The sequence below is a fragment of the Podarcis raffonei genome, chromosome 8 (assembly GCF_027172205.1).
Source record: "Podarcis raffonei isolate rPodRaf1 chromosome 8, rPodRaf1.pri, whole genome shotgun sequence".
Taxonomy (NCBI): Eukaryota; Metazoa; Chordata; class Lepidosauria; order Squamata; family Lacertidae; genus Podarcis; species Podarcis raffonei.
The window spans coordinates 27,220,262-27,242,165 of NC_070609.1; the positions used below are offsets into that span (position 1 = coordinate 27,220,262).

The window sequence follows — 21,904 nt, forward strand, 5'->3', positions numbered from 1 at the left end:
GCATGAATCAAAGGGTGGAGATAGCATATTTCATGATAGGACCCCCAACCTTTTCCTCCAATTCAAAAACCAGGAGAAAGAAGAAAAAAACAATGCAAGGACACATTGTTTTGAGCATGTGCAGAGTTCTTCCACCCCACCCTCCCAATACGTATCTACCTACCTACCTACCTACCTACCTACCTATTTATTTTAAAATTGCATCTGCTGGAAAGCAAGGAATAACAAAGAAATTGAACACACACACACACACACACACACACGGCGTATCCTCTAGTTCCAGCATATGAGCGGCAGGGTGACATAGTAGATCAGGCCAATAAATTCCAAGCGACTGAGCTTACGTCAGAAAAAATGCTGAGAATTCTATCTGAAGGGAAGACAATGAAAGAAACAGTCCTGTTAAAAGCAATCAGGGAGAGACAGAGCCAATTCCTGCAAACCTTTATTTGTACTGGTAAAACCCAATAAAGACTGAAAATTCATCTGGCATCTCCACAGCTACCAGCAAGACGAGAGTATTCCTCCTTTCAGTATCGAAAGTTAGAAGGCTCTGGGTGCAGTGCCCCATGGGGGGGTCTGAAGTCTCCTTCCTTGCAATGCTACTGATGGAATGGGTCCCAGCTCAGCAACCCATCTGTGTGCCACGGCACTGCAGGTATTCCCAGTGTCCAATACAGGGAGGGCTGAGTCTGCCAGTGCTCCTTCTGCACCGTTTCTTGTCCCAGAGGGAAGAGGTCTCCTCCTGCTCTCTCTGGAGCTAGGCTCTCTCTAGATGCCGGTACTTTTTCCGCAGCACGGACACCTGGTCCTTGAAGAGCACGGGGTCCAGGCGGAACTGGGAATGCACCAGAGGCATGTACCCAAACCAGGCTGCAAACTGATTGACGCACTCCTGGCGCTGAGAGAAATGAAGGTTCCCATTGGATGGGGGAGCGCTCTTCAACAGCTGCAGGGGAAACAAAGGCAGGCAATGGGAGGGAGAGTTCAGACACATTGCTGTGAAATAACCCCCCCCCCCCCCGTCCCCTGCAAAAGAAAGGATGTTGCAAAAGTGCCATTCGGAAGCCATGCAAGGGTTCGTGGCTTCTCCTCTCTGCAATTCACATAGAGATTTCACATAAGGGCTGTTCTCGTTCTACTGAACGCAGGTATAAGCTGACTCTAAACACACGTGAAAGTTTGTGTGAAAGAGTGAGCACATGTTGATTTGTACAGCTCAGCCATTGTGTACACAGGTTGTGTACTCATGGAGCCCTGCAAGTGAGCATGTGTACAAGTGTACAGCTTAACTATGTCTGTGCACAGGTACACAGCTGGTACACGTATTGAATGTTATGTGTGAACACCCCATGCGGAGGGCGGGGTCTAGCCTATGGAATGAGGGAGACATATGACTTTGTTTGCATTTTAATGAGGAAACACCTAATTTTTTCCAACACAATGCACAAACAATAGCTATTGTTCAAAATTTGCACTTCTCTGGGTGGGACTGATGGAAGTCGTAGTTTGGAACATCTGGAGGGCACCAGCTTGGGGAAGGCAGATCTGGAGTGACATTTCGGGGGTCCAAATGACTATTGGATGGGAAATGATGTGGAAACAACCCTTGTTCAGCTCTTTTCCCCTCTACTCCCCATGTTGGCCAGTAAACACCTTGTACCTGCTGCGGGGGACTCTCTCTGTGCTGCTTCTTCTGGGTCACTTTGATGGGAGGTAGCTTGGTGACAGCAGAAACCAGGAAGTTCATCAGTATGTCTTCACAGTTGGCAATCTGATCAACAAGGCTCCTTAGTCTAGCAGGCAAATAATTGGTGAAGAGGCTGTGATAATACCTGTCGAGGGGAAGAAACGGAGGCATCGTAAAGTGGCAGGAAAGGAGAAACAGGTGCATTACTGACTTATCTCCGGACGGTTCAGGGAATCAGTGGTCTAGTAGGGGCAGATGGGGCTGGTGCTCATTGGAACTGGTTGGGCAGAAGGCAAGGAGGCCAACAGTAGGGGGAGCCAAAGCCCAACAGCAGCCAGAACCAATGACAGATGGAGTCAACTAATTCTATTTCTCTCCTCTTCTTCTTCTTCAAAGTCAGCAGTGGGACTAAAGAGGAGGAAGTTGACAAGCAGGGCCACCCTCTGGACTGGATGTAAGAAAGAAGGCAGGCAAGGGGGGGGGCTGAGGGTGGACTGAGGGTGGTGGGGCAGCGCTCAGTGGCAATAGACAGTCGAAGCGAGGGAGTGGGGGTGGAAGGAAAAAAACAGAAAACCGGGAGGGGAGGAGAATGGAAAGGAGCACCCTAGATGAGAGCACAGCTGGCTGGTTGCAAGGCTGAGCAGGAGAACGCTGCAACATTTTGTTGCAGGCTCCACTTGTAATTATCAGTAGCGATAGCTGAGGAAGGGAGGGGGGGTACCTGTGGTAGAATGCAGCTGCAGTGAGAACCATAGAGAACTCATTGGTCCATTTTGAAGTGTAGCTCCACTGGCTCTTGCTGGCATCCCAGAAGTGGCTGCGCATAGGGAAGCCCACAATCCGGTCGGGGAAACTTCTCCACACCACAAAGGCAAAGTCAACCTGGAGAGTCAGGAAGAGAGAGAAGGAAGAGGATAAGTGCACCATTCTTCCAAGAAAGGATACTGCTTCCCAGCCACCATCCCTTCTCCAGCATTTTTTAGTAGATTGTGGAACAAGAACAGCCAATTCAACCATGCAAAGAAGAGCAGGTGGTATCTACTTCCTAGGACTGTGCTGCTTCAGAATGCAGTGGGGCAATCACATGTTTGAATGCTTCCCTTTTGCTAAGAACTCCCTGCACACAGAAAGGCAAAAGGAAAGGATTTGAGCCTAGCTTCCTCCTTGAAATGCTAGTCTTCCATGTGCAGGGGATTTCTTAAGTGTGTGATTCCCAGCAGGTACTCAGGGGCACACTGCCTCCAGCACTGTGGGAGAAGAACACACCAACTGAAGCTAGTAGCCACTGATAACTTTATCCTCCAGGAATTCGTCTAATCCTCTTTTAAAGACACCCAAGTTGGTGGTCACTCAGGTGATTGCCTGTTTGAGAAGTGACTTACTACGCATTTTGCTGCATTTGCTCTAGGAAAAGTCAACACGCCTGTATGTTTTTAAATAAAAGAATGACATATTCCCCACCCAAGCTGTCTACTCCTCCAAGCCCTATTTGAAAGAACAGTACTTCTCCCTTGCTCACCACTCCCTAAACCAATTAAATGCATGAGCCTCGAAAGGCCAGGGCTTCAGCTCAGTGGGAGAGTATCTGCTTTCCATGCAGAAGGTCCTAGGTTCCAGGTAGGGCCAGGAAAATGACTCCTTCCTGAAACCCTGGAGGGCTGCTACCAGTCTGTGTAGATAATACTGAGATAGATGGACCGGTGATCTGAGTCTGTGTAAGATACCTTCCTATGTCCCTATCACCAGCTCGACTCCCTCAACCGTTCCTCATAAGGCTTGGCTACCAGAGTCACTCCTGTGAACCACCTGAATGAAGTATAGGGGCCACTGGTGGTCTTATTTCCTGCTTTACAGACCCTCCCGCCGCTGCCCAAGGCTCTCATGGTGGCATACAAACAATATGCAGAATGCAATGACATTCAAGGGCAGTATCATGAATCACAGCCAGCTCTGCCATTAGGCAGAGTGAGGCAGCTTCCTCATCCAGCAGGTACTGGATGTCATGGGAGTGCTGGAAATTGTTGGTTACTACTGCTGAGGGGCATGGAAGGGGGATTTTCTGCCCGAAATGCCACCTATTTATACTGCCTTGTGCCTGTTATTCATCTTGACCTGGGAATGATATCTGCTGCTCCACCTCAGACAGCAAAATGTCTTGGACCAGCCCTATCAGAAGCAGAAATAGCACAGTGCCCAAATGATGCCAGGCTGATGCAGGCGGCATTTCCTGCTCTCATCCTTGGCCCTCCCTGGTGTTGCCAGGCAGCAGCTCCCCGCTGAGGACCTTTGCGGCAAGGGAGTGAGGCTGAGCAGCTGGAACTCACTCAGCTCACGATGATGAAGGCAAAGGTCTTCCCTTGCTGGCAGTTCACCAGCTGAAAAGGAGAAATTCTACCAAGTTGTGGGAGAAGGAGAGAGATAGGAGTGCAAGGCCTCACCAAGCAGCTCAGCTAAAAGACCAACAGCTTTTGACTCATCTCCCCCCAAAAATCCATTCCTGTTGCTCACTACAATAACTTAATTATCTAAGAATTAGTGCCTAAGCTTGCTTTTTTCCTCCTCCCTCCCAGACTCTTTTCCTTTTGTGCTGTGTTCCTTCAATTGTGAGTGTGATTCCAGGGCACTGCCCAACAAATATTATGCCCTTTGGCATGCTCATATACAGTGGTGCCTCGCAAGATGAAATTAATCCGTTCCGTGAGTCTCGTGGTCTTGCGGTTTTTTCGTCTTGCGAAGCACGGCTATTAGCGGCTTAGCGGCTATTAGTGGCTTAGCGGCTATTAACGGCTTAGCGGCTTAGCGGCTATTAACGGCTTAGCGGCTTTAAGAAAAAGGAAACAAACTCGCAAGAACTCGCAAGACGTTTCGTCTTGCAAAGCAAGCCCATAGGGAAAATCGTCTAGCGAAGCGACGCAAAAACTGAAAAACCCTTTCATCTTGCGCGTTTTTCGTTTTGCGAGGCATTCGTCTTGCGGGGCACCACTGTATTACGGGTGCCCATGTCTGCAGGCAAACCATTAAAAGGCTCAGGAGAGCTGCCTCACCTCACCGGTTGAGAGGCTGGTGTGTTCATCCAGACTCAGCACCGCATCTGTCCCAATGGCGGAGTAAGGCAAAAACCGGTCACTAACCTTCAGCAGAAGAGAAGGAGACACAAGAGGGACATGGATCAAAATGACAGCATACTGTAGTATTATTTAGGCATATCAAGAAAACAGTATTGAAGGAAGATCAAGAAATGACCGTTCATTTACTTCATGCCGCACGAATGACCGTAGATCAGACATGAAAAAAGGAAGGAATACCAAAAGGAGAAGAATGATTAAGTAAAATCTGGCATATCGCACCAAGGATTAAATCCACAAAAAATGGTTATGGTTAGGCAGGGAAGACATGAAAAATCAGAGTTTGTTTATTTCCTATTGGAATGAGAGAACTCGGGGCAAAATAAACCCTGATATGTTACTGTGAAGAATTGTAAGAAGAATTTCATTTGCATTTATCCGGGGTACGTTAATGCCAATGTTTTAACTTCTGTATCTCCTTCACAGCAGTCAAAGGCAGCATACCTTGCTGCTGCCTTGGATGATGGTCAAAGGTACCGTCGTCTGAGGCCATTTACTGCTCTGTGGGGGTGGCTTCTCACAGCTCCATAAAACTAAAATCTGTATTTAAAGAAAGAAGAAGAGGAGGCATATCACTCACAGAATCATATGTCAACTGTCACAGACAAATGTGCGTGCGCACACATTTCCAGAATCCCCTCTACCACACTGCGGGGGGCGGGGCGGTTGCCTTTTACTGTCTACATATCATTCTAAGGCTAACCCCACCCCAGATCAGGAGTGAGGGGGAATGTTGCCTTTTCATCTTAAGAGATAACGCCTCTTCCTGCTTTTATCTCAACACTGGGATCAGAGATAAAAGATCCCTCTGCCTGTTCTTTAGAGAGGATCTCTGAAGAGCAGTCTGTGGGATTTTATATCATGAGATAAAGTGCTCTCGCTGCCCTCCAGAAGTGGCTCTCTAAAGATCAGGCTTTATCTCCCAATCAGATTGGCTGCAAGGGCTGGCAGGCCTGTGGCTTGGTGGGCTGGATACGGCCCCATAGGCTGCAGGTGAAGCATTCTTGGAGTAGAGTAGACCGAGTGATGCTGGCCCTCCACCTTCGTCCAAGCAGCTGACTGAAAGTTGGAGGAAGGTGGATAAATGGGTTTTATCTCGCTTATGTTAAAATGAGAGCGAATTATAAGGGGGGGGGAGAGGGAGGCGATATAGAACAGAAGGATGGCCCCTTTGCAAGTAGTGCACATTTCTTAAAGAGCTTTAGGGTGCAGGAAGATGCTTTTATCTACCTGGATTTCTCAGATAAAAGCTAACTTTTCCCCACTCCATCCTAACTTCAAAAGGCTGTATATGAAAGGTCACCAACGGACCAGATTTTAAAAACAAACAAACCGAAACTGGCTTGCTTTTGGGACTTTAAGAGAGGTTTGGTCTGCAGAACTCAGCAAGTGAAGCTAGTTAATGGCATGGAATTAATAACCAGTCTCCAGCTTCATTGCTGCAAATCAAACGGCCTTAAAGGGACAACTCAGGTGCAAAAGCTGGCAAACCTATCTGTATGTAATCAGACAGCCTGGGCTTGAGGTTTTTTGAATATGTTTGCATGTGTATGTATTTAGATAGTAAGGAAGGTGTGTTTGCCTCTGTGTGTACATACAGTAACTCCCTCCGAAACCCACGGCCAGCCCAGCCCAGTCCTCTTCTACCCCAGCAAATAAAAGTATCCTTACCTTGATTAACCTTTTTAATCAAACAGACTGGGGAGTTGCCAGGGGCCTCACCCATGTTTTGTATAAAAACAAAAAAAAATAAATGGAGAGAATAGTATAAAGTCTCCTGTTCCTTGGCCTGTGGTTGCTAAATATCAGGGCCAGGAATGAGGAAGCCATTTCAGCCTCTGAGTTGCCGTACCTTTCCATGTATAAGATTAAGTTTTTTCCTTAAAAGTCATGCTAAAAAGTGGGGGTCGTCTTACACATGGGTAGTGCATACGTTTTATTGGTTGCTGCTGCGTCTGTAAGTGGCTATTGTGCATTTTATTGGTTGCTGTGTCAATAGGTGGTGTTGATTGGTTGACACTCCAGCAGTTGGGTGGGTGATAGGCAGTGCGGGTGAGTGATTTTCGGCATTCCTCCACAAAAAAAGCTCAACAACTTTGTACCATCTCCCCCCATTTTCTTAGGGTCCCCAAAAATAGCAGATGTCCTATACATGGGGGCGTCTTATAGACGGAAAAGTACGGTACATTCCCTTCTAGGCAACTTTCCAGGTCAAATTCTAGTGGTGGGTGGCGTCAGGGGCAAAAGTGGGCAGAGCAAGAATATCGACTTACACACACACCTCCCACTGAGGCAAGCAAGAAGCATTATCAGGCTGAAAGAAAACCTTCCCTACCTGCATGAATGGCGTCATGTCAGCCTTAGGCTGCATTTTATGAGAAACTTTCCCTGGATTGATGACATCTGTCTTTGTGTTTAGCTACTCACTATCCTGCCCCACATCCTATTTCAAAGGAATTATTTTTATGTTTGTATCTCTAATTTTTTTTTCTTTTAGAAAAGCTTACTTACCGTCGACCATATAATTACCATGCTAGAAGCAATTACAGTTCCGCTCTAATAGATGACATCTAGAGTATGCGCTTTAATACAACCTCAATATTATTACTAAAAGCAAAGCATCGTTGCTAATAAAAGACTCTCGTGGGGGAGAGCGCGTATTGTAATGGGTCTATTTCGTTTAATTTAGCAAGAAGGCTTTATATTTCTCCAGTGATTTGAGTTTCCCACTCCACATCTTCTTTGCCTTCTGCATGAGCTAGAAAGTTAACGCAGGAATGTAGGAAGAGGCCTTTTACAGCGGGAGAGTGCATCGTTCCATTGACTCAGCACGATCTACGATGGCTGTGAAAAGGGTTCTCGAGGGTTTCAGACAGGGATCTTTCAGAGCCCTCTCTGGAGAGGTTGGGAGCTGAACCTGGGATCTTCTGAATGCAAAACATGTGCTTTATGGCTTTAAAGCACAAGATCCCCTCCCCCAAAAAAGAACGGTGGGAACTGTAGTTTGTTTAAGGCGTTGGGAACTGTAGCTCAGTTAGGGGTAAAATACAGTTCCCAGGATTCTTGGGGGGGGGGAAGCTATGTGCTTTAAATGTATGGCATGCACACAGCTGTTATCACTTAACTACATTTCCCCAAGGATGAAAATCATTCTTCTTATGAGGCCAGCATGTCTAGCAGCCTTTACTTGTTGTGCTAATATGGCCATCCTGAAGTTATTACCATAGAATCATAGAGTCGGAAGGGAACCTGAGGATCATCTAGTCCAACCCCCAGCAATGCAGGAATCTGCAGCTGTCCCTCATGGGGATTGCCATGCATTGTGGCAGTGAACTCGTGCATGGGAAGAGAAATCATTGTGGTGGGCTACCTTGCACTCTTTTTTTCTTCTTTCTTTTGCAGAGGTTTGAGCAGCATATTCTTCCACTCACAATCATGAACTCAAGGAAAGTGCCGATTAGGCCATCTAGCTTGCTTCCAGCTGTGAGTTTATTGTGCAATTTCACACGGGAGAGCTGTTGTGTGATCTCAGTGACTTGTATGTGCATGTCAGAGGCAGGTTCCGCAGGGTATCATCATCGCAATGGAATGCCAGCCCATGCTTTTGTTACACTTCATGCAGATTTTCCCATACCATGGAGAATCCTATTTGTAAAAATGAGCCACGATGCATCTTCTGTCACAGTTGGTGTGGAGGGGTGGGCGACTGGTCACTTGTGAGGTTGTGTTTCATTGGCTGCTCTCTATTGCCACATCCCTATTTCCACTTGCCCAATATGGCCATTTTATTTCCAGAGGCCCAAGTGACTAAAAGAGGGTTCCTACTTCCACTGACTGCTGCAGCCTGGAGGCATGCCTGTATTCAAGAACCCAGCTTGAAGGAGCTAATTTCTCAAGATCTTCACAAAGTAAAAAAAGGGGAAATATATCAGCCTTTTAAATACTGTACTAATAATATGGTGGTTTTGCACAAGACTGGCTATCACAATTCTGCTATTTCGTTGCAGGTTGACTCAGCTAAATATTGGTCCTGCAGAGTCCATATTATTATTTTAAAAGACACAAAATGGAGATGGATTTTGCCTCATCCCTAGAAAAAGCACAAGGCTCCACTTTGCCGACCAAAACATGATCCTCCTCATCATAAACAATAAAATGAGTAGGGCAGGGAGGACCATGCACAATAAAGGCTGTGTACATACCATACATGTAAGGCATACCCCCTACTGGGCAAATGATCATGGGAACTGTAGTTTACCACCCACTGAGTCACAACCCCCAGAAGCTTTAGCAAACTACAGTTCCCAGAGTTCTTGGGGAAAGGTGCTTTAAATGACATGGTGTGCACACAGCTGAGATTAAAAAAAAAATTAAGGGTAGCAAATCAGAAGGGAAGAGCTGAATTTCCATTGTGCGCTGTGCTTGTTTAGAACTGGTTGCCTCAACTCCTGGTTGTAGCTGGCGCCATGCCATTGTGGACGACACCTCAACAAGCACTGCTTCTGCTTGGTTAAGACCAGAATGGCTGCATTTTTGTAGGCTTCCCCTGTTCTGTTCTTTCGTGCCCTACATCCAGGGTTGTGAATAGGTTGCAGATCAATATCCTGCTTTCTCCTCGCAACCATCTTATGGGTTGGCATTCCGGCTTTATAATTGGGAGGCAGCCCAAAGCCACAAATCTTTTGTGGCATGACTGAACAAGGGAGCTGGGCCTCTCTCAGAGGCCAGCCCTACCATCAGGCAGAATGAAGCGGCAGCCTCAGGCTACTGGGTGTCATTAAAGGGCAAATTGGAAGCTATTTATTATCATCACATTCTTTTAGAAGCAGGGAGTGGGAAGAGGTATACAGGGGGGTGTTCCATCTGCTTCATGGGGCGTAATGACTTGACCTGCCTTGAGTGCGATACACTTTGATTTGCGAGACAGGATGCACCATTTGCTACTCGGCCTCAGGCAGCAAAATATATTGGGCCAGCCCAGCCTCCCGCCAGAGAAAACCCAGTCTTCCGTCTACCACATACCACCTGAGACTGGGTGCCTGAACATATGTACTTCGAACAAGTTCAGCTGAAGTAAAATGGGCCCCCTGATTAATCTATAAATTCAGTTTCTCTTAGTTCCCTCCCCCAAATTCAGTTCTCAGCTGGTAGAGCATGAGACTTAATTTCAGGGTCGTGGGTTCGAGGGCAAAAGAATCCTCCATTGCAAGGGGTTGGACTAGATGAGCCTCATGGTCCCTTCCAACTCTATAATTCTATGTTTCTTATAAAAGTATAATTATTATTATTTTTTTAAAAAAAATAAAGATCCTTATGAAAATTCAGTAGCATTTTACTGTGAATTTTTCCTAATATATACTTTCATATGTCATTCCGCCTAACAGACACATTTTGGCCAAGCCATTTCCCCTAATACGATGCATTTTTGAATGTCACTTTCACTAACATATGCATTTTTTATCGAAACTGTACACATTACCTGGCTGGAGAGCTGCCTCTCAGAATTCGCAGAAGCGCACATTTGGAAAGAAAGCTGGCATTTCGGTTCGCACACTGCTTCGGAAAGTGCGAATTTAGTTCACACTTCATATGTGAGTTGAATCGCCCCCCTCCCCTACCCCTACTTCAGAGTAAACATGGCCTGGATCCAGGGTGCAATGGCATCCTGGGCTGGCGTGCCCAGGCCAATTTGCTGCTGTGCATTTCTGAGCACCTGGGGTGGCCTGAGATGGGTGAGGCCTGTTGGCAGAATTCTGCTTCAGCAAGACATAATTGCTGACAGGACTTGCCCTGCAGGTAGAAGGAGAGGTGAGCACCTGCTGGCAGTGGCAGTGGCTGTATGCCCACCCAGGTGCTTCCTCCAAGCTGCCAACCATTCCAGGGAAAGAAATCTACCATCTCTGACATTTTGCCTTGGTGCATATGGAGGGGCGGAAGAATGTCTCACTGGAGAGTTTTTTTAAAAAAGGGCATCAGCAGTAGGACAGGAATTGTTACATTGGCACCATCAAGGCAGGACTTTAGGGCAGACACCCACAGTCCTGTTCAGCAGAATGAGCACAAGGACCACCCAAATACAGCAGAGTTAGTATATCACGATTTGATGCAAGTGATTTATATGAGCATATAAAGCAGGTGCAGGGAAACCTTTGGGCCTCCAGATGTCGCTGAACTACAACTCCCATCAGCCCCAGCAGACATGGCCAATGGCCAGGGATGAGGGGAGTTGTAGTTCAGCGACATTTGGAGGGCCAAAGGTTCTTCAGACCTGATCAAAACAGTTCCTCTCCCCTCTGCTCCTCTGATAACAGCATTAAGACCAGTGTGCAGTTCTCCCAGAAAGCCACTGTACTATACCGTAGGTAGGACAAGCCACACCTCCTGCTTACCTGGGCGCAGTACTGGGACCCAGAGACAGCTTGGATGAGCTTGAGGATGGGCTGAGAAAGGGAGACAATAGGCGAGACAGCTCGGATGAATGCTGTAAATTTGTTGGAGGGGCTGGATCCTGTTACAGGGAGAAACACAATTAGTATGAAATACCAAAACCGCCCCTTGTGCCCCACCTTTTCCATGCATCCCTGCCTGTCCCAAGGAATTTGCCATCTGTAATGCAACACAAAACAACAGAGGAAAGGGCAAAGAGGGAGAGTGGGGCAAAATGGAGTGGTTTGGGGGATCGTTGGGGTGGAATATCGCCCATCATGTGATGCTGCTGCTAAAAGGTACAGGTATGACAGGTACAGAGCCTTTGCAGCTGAAGCGCGGAGGCAGGCGGGTTGGTATAGTGGGCAGGTGGATGGAGGCAGAGGGTCAGGAGGCAGGAGGCTGTTTGAGGCAGGCTCCATTCACCCTCTGCGTGGGCTCTGCATGGGCCCTCCTGGCACAGGCCCCCACTCTAGCTGCCCAGTCCACCGGGGGGGGGCCGCAACACTTGCCATGCCCCGGGCACCGGCAACCCACGCTATGCCGCTGCTCTATTGTAGTGGCACCTACCCTTCCATTATGTACCAGACAGTTGGTGTTACTATTATCTTTTTGCCCCCTTCTCTATTTCTAGTGTACACCTCAGTAGAGAGTTGAAGGACAAGCATGGAGGGGAGGCATCTGAATGTGCGCTCCCACTCATCAGCTGGTGAGCAGTAGGAGTACACCTTGCTCAAGGCTTTCAAACACTCCTTGAGTTTCTCCTTCAAACCTCTGCTAAGGTTTAAAGGAGTAGTGTGGAGGGTGGGTGTGAATGCACCTCCAACACTCCCCCTCTTCTTCTTCTAAGCTCCGCAGTTTGAAGGAGAAATGTGGGGGTAAGGGTGGGGGTCTGAAAGCCCTTTGTAAACATCCCTGTGTGAGGATGTTCACAAAGGGCTGTTGGAAAGCTCTGCAGTTTACTTTGAAGCCTTGTCAATCAGGCCTTCAAAGAGAAGCATCACCTGCCATCACTATGGCATCAGGTGTGAATGACAGGTGGGCAGCCCTGCTTGCTCTACCCTCCGTAACTTCGCTTAATCCCTTCCATTGCTTTCAGGCTCCTTGGGAATATAGGCCTCTGTGCAAGGATGTGCCCTGATGGTGCAGTAATAACCATCGTTCCTTCTAATAGCAAACACAGCTGCCAGATGCCGGCAGAATTGTAGCTAAAATGGGACCACTGGAAAAGACAAGAGGACAGTATCAGCATGCAAGGGTAAGCTCCAAGGTTTACAGAGGATATAGCAAAAATATGTAGGGGGAGTCACCCACTCAGGCATCACAGTAAGGACTGTGCATAAATAAGACAGTAATTGTTATTGTAATAATTAGGGATGGGTGAGACTTTCGATTCAGTTCATGCTTTCCAAAAAACTATGCAAATTTTACAAAATAATTCAAAATTTGCACTTGTGATTCAGTTCTCCAACCAAGCCACATGTACAAAAATGTACGTATTAAGAGAAAATACACATAAAAGTTCACATATTGGGAGAAATAACAATACAGAATGTATCATCCCGGGGGAAATTGCTTGCAAAAATATGTGATGTGTGCTAAGATGGAGAAAATTTTCATGAGGATGATAGACTGATGTGGAAATGAACTTAAGGCTGGTGGGGGGAGAGAACAGAAGGTAAACTGAAACTGACAGATTTATCCATCTCTAATGGAATAAAAAGCAAATAGAAGGCATAATGTGATGTGTTAAGTGACAGTAGGGGTGGTGCGAGGCGGGGGGGGGGGGAGAGTCCCATACCATGTTGCAGATAGTAGAAAGGGAAGTCATTGAGGTGGGTGGAGTATTCTGGCAGTGCCAGCAGCCCTCCTGGAAGGGCGTTCCAGAAGAACTTTGGGCGGGATTCCTGATGAAATATCCGATCCTTTATGATCTGACAAAAAAGAAAGAAAGCTGTCATCACGCAAGCAGCATTACGCTCCTGAAGCTGTCAGCACCTGACAGGTGATGAGAGGGCGTCACCCGGCCTGTGAGATCATCTGCAAACCGCCCTCCTCACTTCAAGGTAAGGAAGGCTGGACTAGGGGCACATAGACACCCAGAGTCTGAACTGCAAGCCAAGAAACCCCAGTTCAAAATTCACCTGTGGGGTGAGCTTCCATAGTTACCTTATGGCAGATGGGGGGAAACTTTGGGGGGACGGGACACTGTTGACCTCTGACCTGCTGGCCAGTCTTGGCCTGCAAGGGTGTTCAATTTTACCCAAACGGCTATTTCCCCCTGAAACCACGCCTACCTGATGAACATAGTTCATAGCTGCAAAGTGCTGCTCCACCTGCGCACTCCCTGCAGGGAACACACACTGGTGATGCAGATAGCAGAACTGAACCCTCCACTCATTGACCGATGAGCAGAGCATTTAATCCTGCAGAAGACTGCTATCCTGCTTGCTCATTCCCACATGGTGCCTGATAATTGACAGGTGATTGACACCTGTCAAATTTGGCCTGGGAAGTGGAGTTGAAAAAGAACTGTCCCATCGGGCCACAAAGGTTCCCCACCCCGATATAGCCCTTCCTACAATGGGACAAGAACCTCGCTATATTTTACATGTGTGCACAAAGCAGCACATGAAACAGGCTTAAAGTGTTGGTGCTCCCGGTCTTTGGAACTCCCTCCCTAGAGAAACTAGACTCCTTGTCCTTCTGCTGGCAAGTGAAGACTTTTTTGTTTCAACAGGCTTTGGGGAACTGGCTGCTTTCAATGGAAAGGCTGGTCTAAATATGTATATGGTTTTACAATGACTGTTTCTCCTATGTTCTTAGTGGTTCTTATTTTTATATGTAAGCCGCCTTGAGTCCCATCAGGGAAAAGATGGGGTATAAATAAATATTTAATAATAATAACAATAATTCCAAAGACCCCTTTGAAGGCAAGTAGAGAACAATGGAGAGGAACATAATAAGTAAACACATAGGGAAACAGGGGCTGGTGGCTATCTTTCTCTTATCTCTTTTAAAACAATTTGGTTGATATTCACCAGGAGTTGAGAGGGGAAGAAGTCAAAGCAGATTAGCTGTTTAGGAGAGAGAGATAAACAAGCAGAAGTCGCTTGCTGGGAGCCGCTAAGCCCGCTTCCCAGCAGGAGGGTCCCTGCAGCTTACTGGGAAGGAAAGTCAGCAGGGGAGACGCAGCAGGGAGATCTGCGCAATGAAAATGTTCAGATGGAGCTAATTTGGTGTTCCTGCTGGTGCGTTTGCACCTCACCAACCATCTTGCTGCCCACCTGTGGGGAAGCTAGCGTAGCGGCTCCACCTCACCTGACAAGCAGCTTCCATTAGCAAGGGATGAAAAAAGACTGCCAGCAACACTTTATCTGTATGGGCTATTTCTCTCTCCAACCCAAATTTCCTTGCCTTTTAAAAAAAATTTTTTTGGAAAGGGGGTTCAGAATTTCTGTTGAGCAGAACCCTGGATTGGTGAATGTCACCTGTTCAGCGTCTCTTGAGACAGTTTGCAAAAGGAGGTGTTCCCCATGACCTGAGCCTCTGCCTTTTTGCTGAGTTACCTCAGAGAAGCTTTGAAGGCTCAGGTGTTCATGTTTAGACAAGCAGCTGTAAACTGCAGGGGTTCATCTAAGCTCTCACCACTTTGTTTATCCTGCTGCTAACCAGGCATGGAAACAAACAATGTGGTTGTCCTAATGCTTTCTATTCCTGCCTGGACTGAAAGGAACCAGCTCTTCCCCTTTTCGAGAGGCTTTCATGGGGCACCCAGTAGACAATTACACAATTACAGGCACTGACACCTGTTACAGCACTGGATGCACCCAAATTGCTCACTGGGCCTTAAGGCAAATGTGGTCTGTGTGTTTGCTTTGAAAAGCGATGGATCTAAACACCATGCTAAAGTCTGCAATTCCGCTGATTCTAATCTAATTCTAATCTTAATTTACTTGCAGCTGACCTCTTGGAATATTAATCTTACTTATCTTTCTCACATTGGAGACAAGGTACTGCCAAGAGCTCAGGACTGAACCAGCAGATCAGGTGTTCCAAACTGATTTGCAGGCTTCACCTGCAGAGCCCCTGAGACCTTGGTACAAAGCGTGTTGCTTTGCTTTCACTGTCTTCAGTTTTGCAAGGCTTTGACTTGTCTTAATCCGTACATGCAGGATCTGAGCATGCTTTTGGCCCAGTATCGTCCCAGACACCCCCGATCAATCTCTCTAGTCTTTCCTCAAGTGCAACAACAGTCATTCATCAACAACAGAAAAATGACGGGCACAACACAGCATTATCAAGTTATAAATGACATGGAAAGAGTTGATGAAGATCCCTCCTCTCATAATATTGTAACTCTGGGTAAAGTACTGAAGTGGGTGGGCTGTAGGTGCCAGTGTATATAATCTGAAGGCACATGGGACCACCACCTCGCTGAAACTAAGCAGGTCTGGATCTGATCAGTGCCTGCAATGTTGGGCTCTATTGTGCAAGAAAGGTTGGAAAGAAACTTGAGGGTTTTTTTATTTAAAAATGCTTCAAAGCAGAGAAAAGGAAGCACTATTTCACTCGATGCACTTACAGGGTTCAGTGCCACCAAGGCACAATGATTACTACTGGCTTAGGTCGTTTTAATATATTTCACAAATGCATGGAGGAAGATCAGTCTAGCAGCAACTATTAATCATAATTCCTACAGAACTTTCCCATCTAGAGGCAGTCTAGCTTGGGGGGGGGGCAAACAAAGGGAGGTTGTTGTCTTCAGGTTTTCCTGGATGGCTTCCCAGAAGCATTTGTTGAGCTGCTTTGAGGAAACAATGCTGGACCAGGCAGATCTTTTGGTCTAATGCAGCACAGCTCTTCTTACAGTTTCAAATAAAAGTGTGCAGTGAAAATGTTTTCACTTTCCTTTAATGCTGGGAACAGTAGGGCAAGGAGTGCAGCTCTGGAAGTTCCCATGCATCACCAGGCTTCCTGATCAAGGCATAATTTCCCGTAATTTTTCAGCCACTAGACAAAGCAGAATTGTCTACAACTGTTCTATGACCAGCAATAGCCATGGCCTCTGGAGACATTTCCTCTTATTCCTTTCAGTTTCACTGAAAGGGGATGCTCACTTGCATAAATGGATTATTATTATTTTTTAAAATTGCTGTAGGTACAAACCAAATGACAGGCTTTTCCTCTGCAAATCTGTCCAATCAATGATGACTTGGCATGGATGAGAAAATGGTCAGAGGCTGTAGCCAGGGAGTGGTTGCCAACATCATATGCCCTGCTTGCAAACATCTGCTGTAGTTCTGCTGAAAGCCAGGTTCTGAATTCCATTGGCATTTTGGTTTGTTCCAACAAGGCAGTTCTTAGTTAGTGTGTCAGACCCCACCCACCTGTCTCATTGGGCCCTCCAGGGGAAAGGCGATAAGGATCTGGCCAGCCAGCCAAAATAGATTCCCCATCAATGACGAAGTCAGCCTCCTGCAGTATTCCTGGATCCATCAACTCTCTTCGGTCCAAACCGTTCAGCAACAATTAACATTGAACAAGGAGCTGGCCCATCGAAGGAATCAGCTGCCCAGACTCTTGTGGCTTACCTCAAGGGTGGTTTGCACAATCTTCTCCACAGAGGAGAAATATGCTTCCCACAGGAACTGGGTCTGCTGCTGGAAGGCCAGGATCTTGTCGCTGTGGAGACATCGGACTGTAGATGGAATCTGTGAGGAGGTAGAGGGGGCGGGGGGGCAGGGGGAGGAAGCAGAGTGATTTATGACCAATCACAAATATATACCCAGACATACTGGCTTTAAAACCAGGAGCAGCAGGGGGCCCTCAGAAGTGAAGGGTAAAGATGCTGAGTCAGCCAAACAAGCTGCACGGCAGGCATTGCTTGAAAGATGCATTCGTGCAGGTTACATTTTTCATACTTGGGATGTCTGAATATTCTGAACTTGGGGCGGGGTGGGGAGTCCACAAAACCTTTGGAAATGACGTTTTGTGCAATGAAATAAGTTACTATGCGCTTCAAAGGGAGACTGCGGCATGAAACCACTATTTTAAGAAATACAATATTATCACCTATGACCTGAATCAAGATAGCAGGTTTTTATCCCAATATAGATGTTAATTGCTCCACCAGTGCCAGGAATTTTGTATTACCATTAGCAATGATTAGGTCACTGTACATTTAAGTTTTAATGTAATGGTAACAGCCTGTAGTTTTTGCATTTCATTATTCTGACCTCACCGCTAACTATTGTGCAGGGGTGCGTGTGTGGGCACACACGCACATGCGAACGCGCACACACACACACACACACACACACACACAAGACCTTTCAATTTAGGCTTGCACTCCATACATCTGATGAAGTGGACTCCAGTCCACAAAAGCTCATGCCATAATAAAAACTGTTAGGCAACTTCTGCATCTTATATTTAGGACAGTATCATACCACTTCCCCCAAAGCATTCTGGGAACTGCAGTTCATTAAGGGTGATGAGCATTGTCCTACCTTCCTGCAAAATGTAGCTCTGTGAGGGGAATAGGGGCTTCTGAACAACACTCGGCACCCTTAATGAAACTACAGCACCCAGGAATCTTTGCAGGGGGGAAATGGCTGTTAAAACCAGTGCTTTAAACGTACGGTGCAGACGGGGCCTTAGTTGGATATCACCAGTGCTTTTTTATCTGGAGGGATGCAGGGGTACGCATAACCCTAAACATTTCTATACAGTGCTTATTTCTTGGGGGTACGCATACCCCTAAACATTTTGTGAATCTAAGTTTGGCCTCATTGAGGGGCAATATTTCAATATGAGTAGGAAAATGAGAGTACCCCTAAACACTTTTTTAGGGGGGAAAGCACTGGATATCACCCTCTGTAAATAACTGCTTAGATGTATTTCATACTTCAGGCACCACTCCTGTCAATGCACCCTCAGATTAACGGAGAGCACACATTTCCCTCATGGACTCTTCAGATGCATGATCTACCAAGAAGCAGTTCAGGCCAGAGCCGTGATGATCTCACAATCTCGCCTGCTGCTATATAGTAAGTCTACAGTGCTCTGTGCGAAAAGCACAGCCCTGCACAGGGGACCGCTTATGCTGTGCCTTCTTGTACCAGGCTGCCGGCCGGGCTCGGGTTGTTAACACAGTGCAGGCATTGTTACCTGTAGAAGGAGCCTCTCATCCCCTACGATGGCTGATTTGCTCCAGTCGATCACCTCCGAAAATGGCAGCTCCCAGCCGTTGCTGAGCAGCACTGGGATGCAGGCGGCCTGGATCAATGAGAGACGAGGAACAGAGATCAAAGAGACAGAAGGAAGAGAGCTGTGCAAGGGGGGGGGAGCAGGCAGAGGTAGCTTTAGGATGAACAGCAGAAATCCATGCAGGCTTCCTCAAAAGCAAGCCACACTGTGCTCAGTGGGGATTACTTCCAGGTAAGTGTGCATAAGGTTGCAGCCTTTGAAATTCCTGCTGAGCTAGGAAGAGTGATTTAATGGCAACCTCTGTGTGTCATACAAGTGCTCTCTTGCTGTTCCTACACACTTTCTGGCTGAGCTGCCAGAAGATGAGCCTGTTTGTAGGTGGGAATCACACACACACAACCTGAACCTCTGCAGCAACCTAGTATAAAGAAAACGGGCTTGGAGAGGCTTGGGGAATTTATGCTCAATTGGAGATTAAGCTAAATAAAATATTATTGCTTGTTTCTGGGAAGCGATGTCCTAGGACATCCAATTCCCAAGTAAGGGACGTATATAGAAACAGTGCTTTTTTTCCCTAAAAAAAAAAATGTTTAGGGGGTACTCTCGTTTTCCTACTCATATTGAAATACTGCCCCTCAATGAGCCAAACTTAGATTCAGAAAATGTTTAGGGGTATGCGTACCCCCAGGAAAAAAGCACTGTATAGAAATGAGGAGGGGTTTTGCTTCTTTTGATCAGGCTTCCCCTAAATTAATAGCTGGATGATGATGGTGATAATGATGATAATGATGATGATAATTAATACTCAGGAAATGACCTATATAACAAATACTCAGATCATAGGTTCACCTGAATTGCAGAGTTTCAGGGCCTTTGACCTCTCCCCCCCCCCCAGGCCTCTGTCCTGGCCACCACAGCCACGCAATTCATCTTCCCACCCATTACGGTTTTCAAGAAAATTGGTAGGGGGTGGCAGAGAGTGGAGAAATGCCTCCATCACTATCATATACCCTCAAGGAGAATCCCTAAAAGTAGACATCTCTGCTGATCCATTATTTTTCAGTATATAATAAAGATATGCACACACCTTAAGCTTTAATGGCAGATCATCAGTTGATGAAATGCCACAATTTTGAATTAGAAATGCAAAGAATGCCAGAAAGTTACCATTAAGCTGCTGGTGTGAAGAAGTAACCCCATCAAAGGAAAGGAAAGAAGTAGCTATGTCTTGCTTGGTTATTTTCCACTTTCTCTAACTTCCTCTGTGCCAATCTGTTTCAAATAAGCCTTATTATCACTTCATTCACTAGTCAGAGCCAGGTGAGTCCACCAGTAATTTTGGTGCTTCAGCAGATGGTGGCACTACTCCTGCTCTTGAAAAGTCTTTCCTGTGTCCTCAGCCTCCATTACACCATTGATTGAAAGGAACTGAGCTTGCTGAAGGCATATCTACTCTAGAAACTGTCATGGCCTCCACAAGAAATCCTAGGAACTGTAGTTTAGGAATTGTGCTGAGAGAAAGCACTGCACTTTCCATTTAAAGAATTACATCTCACAGTTTAAGGAAATGGGGAAATGGGAATTTCCCCATAAAACAGCTGATACCTGCAGTGCACTTGAATGTGGTACATCTACACTACAAATTTTGATTGCTTCAGTATCATTTTCAGATAAAAAGAGCAATGAACGAAACAAAAACTAAAATTCTCACCCATCAATATATTTAAAAGGATAAATCCTCTGAAAAGCAAAGAGCTGAAAGAGGAAGTAGGGAAGAAAGTTTCTTTCTCCACCTTCCTCCTAGAGCTCTCTGTACCTTCTGTGAGCAACAGTTGCCTGATAAACAGTAACAACTATTAAACTGGTTTATATCTGTAAATACAAAAAACACTTTTTGTTGTACCTGTAGTGCTTCTAGAAACCGGAAGGACCCCAAGCGTCTCCCTCGGGGAATGATGCAGAAGGTGGAATTGTGCAAAAGTTCCTGGTAGTCAAACCTGGGAAGAAAACACCCAAACTTATTTTTCAGAAAGTTGTAGCTCTGTACGCTCCCCTATGCGCCTTGAACCTATGAGCAGAAGACTTTGACTGAATAGCCCTGGCAGGGGAAATATGGACATACTGGGATCAAATCAGAAGCTGGGATGGCTTTTGGAATTCCAGGACTAGAAAACTGAGGCACTTGGGGCATATGCGATCAATAGATCAATGTTAATAAATATAACAATACAGTGGTACCTCGGGTTAAGTACTTAATTCGTTCAGGAGGTTCTGTTCTCATCCTGAAGCAAAGTTCTTAACCTGAGGTACTATTTCTGGGTTAGTGGAGTCTGTAACCTGAAGCGTATGTAACCTGAAGCGTATGCGACCCGAGGTACCACTGTATCTGGAGGTCGCCATCACACCAGCTATCCCCAGTAGAGTCAGTACTGTGCTAGGTGAACCAATAGACTGACTCAGCATGTCTCTCATAATAATAATTTTATGTCCCTGAGTTGCCTGTTTGGGGGCTGGCGTAATGGGCAAACAACCAGCTCCCAATAAGGGTCTCCAAACAACTACAAGACTCCAGTGGTCTCTCCTGTTTCCACCATTCTAAGCAGCTACTTTGAACACACATTGCACATCAGGTCAGGTCCAAAGTGGGCTTATGACGTATATCCTTCCCGTATGCGTTTAAGGCACCATGGAACAAAGAATGCACTCACGGCCCAGAGAATGGTTGACAGAGAAGTTGTGTGTGCTGAATGTGACGCAGCTCAGGTGGGGGGGGGGGCGGGAAGCTGAAGAGAGACAGAAGTTTCCACACAGCCCTGCTAAGAGTGCCGAGTTCCCCTCACCACACACATACAAATATCCTAAGTAGTGTTAGGGAGGGAGGTGGGGGGCAACAGAGGAGCTTTGTACATGGAAGGATTTCCCACAGGATATGTGCATAGTTATACTTCATGGCTTCTCCTCCAGGCCCAGGGCTGCTTAGCTTGTGAATGAGAGTGAGCGCATTCTTACACATGGCTTCAAGCAGCTCCTGCTTCAGACAGGTTGTAATGCAAATGTAAAGCCTGCATTTTGGACAGAAATGCTTGTTCACATTACAAGGGCCTGACTTAATTTTCCCACTGGGTTTGGGCCGGCCCTGTTGTCAGGCAAAAGGAGGCTGTCACCTGGAAAAGCCAAGTAACATGAAAGGGCTGCAAATAGTTATTTATCTGTTTGTCATTGTTTGAATCTCAGGAAGAGGTATTTGTGGGATTTTCTGCATCAGGTGAAAAAATAACTGGGCCAGTCAGCCTTAGTACTTGACTAGAGTTTGGGAAGCCACCATTTGCTGCTCTGCCTGGGCAAAATGCCTTGATTTGGCTCTGTCCTGGGCACAGAATCACCCAGAGGGTGCTTTCTACCATAAACAATATAGTTTGTTTTCTATAAACGTACCCCCGCAGGTTATCTG

At 46.4% G+C, this 21,904-nt stretch overlaps 1 protein-coding gene across 1 annotated transcript in view; it reads right to left on the reverse strand.

Moving 5' to 3' along the window:
- Positions 1 to 429: 429 nt before the first annotated feature.
- The window catches only part of EXTL1 (exostosin like glycosyltransferase 1), a 64,071-nt gene continuing 42,596 nt past the window's right edge, over positions 430 to 21,904 (reverse strand). Inside the window, exons 2-11 of the mRNA XM_053398722.1 lie at positions 20,357 to 20,450; positions 18,415 to 18,522; positions 16,836 to 16,955; positions 13,043 to 13,175; positions 11,205 to 11,323; positions 5,260 to 5,355; positions 4,735 to 4,821; positions 2,412 to 2,572; positions 1,664 to 1,835; positions 430 to 949 (exon numbers count right to left, since the gene is read on the reverse strand). Coding sequence (XP_053254697.1) covers positions 761 to 949; positions 1,664 to 1,835; positions 2,412 to 2,572; positions 4,735 to 4,821; positions 5,260 to 5,355; positions 11,205 to 11,323; positions 13,043 to 13,175; positions 16,836 to 16,955; positions 18,415 to 18,522; positions 20,357 to 20,450 — 1,279 coding nt within the window. The 3' untranslated portion in view covers positions 430 to 760. The remainder of the gene's footprint in view (positions 950 to 1,663; positions 1,836 to 2,411; positions 2,573 to 4,734; positions 4,822 to 5,259; positions 5,356 to 11,204; positions 11,324 to 13,042; positions 13,176 to 16,835; positions 16,956 to 18,414; positions 18,523 to 20,356; positions 20,451 to 21,904) is intronic.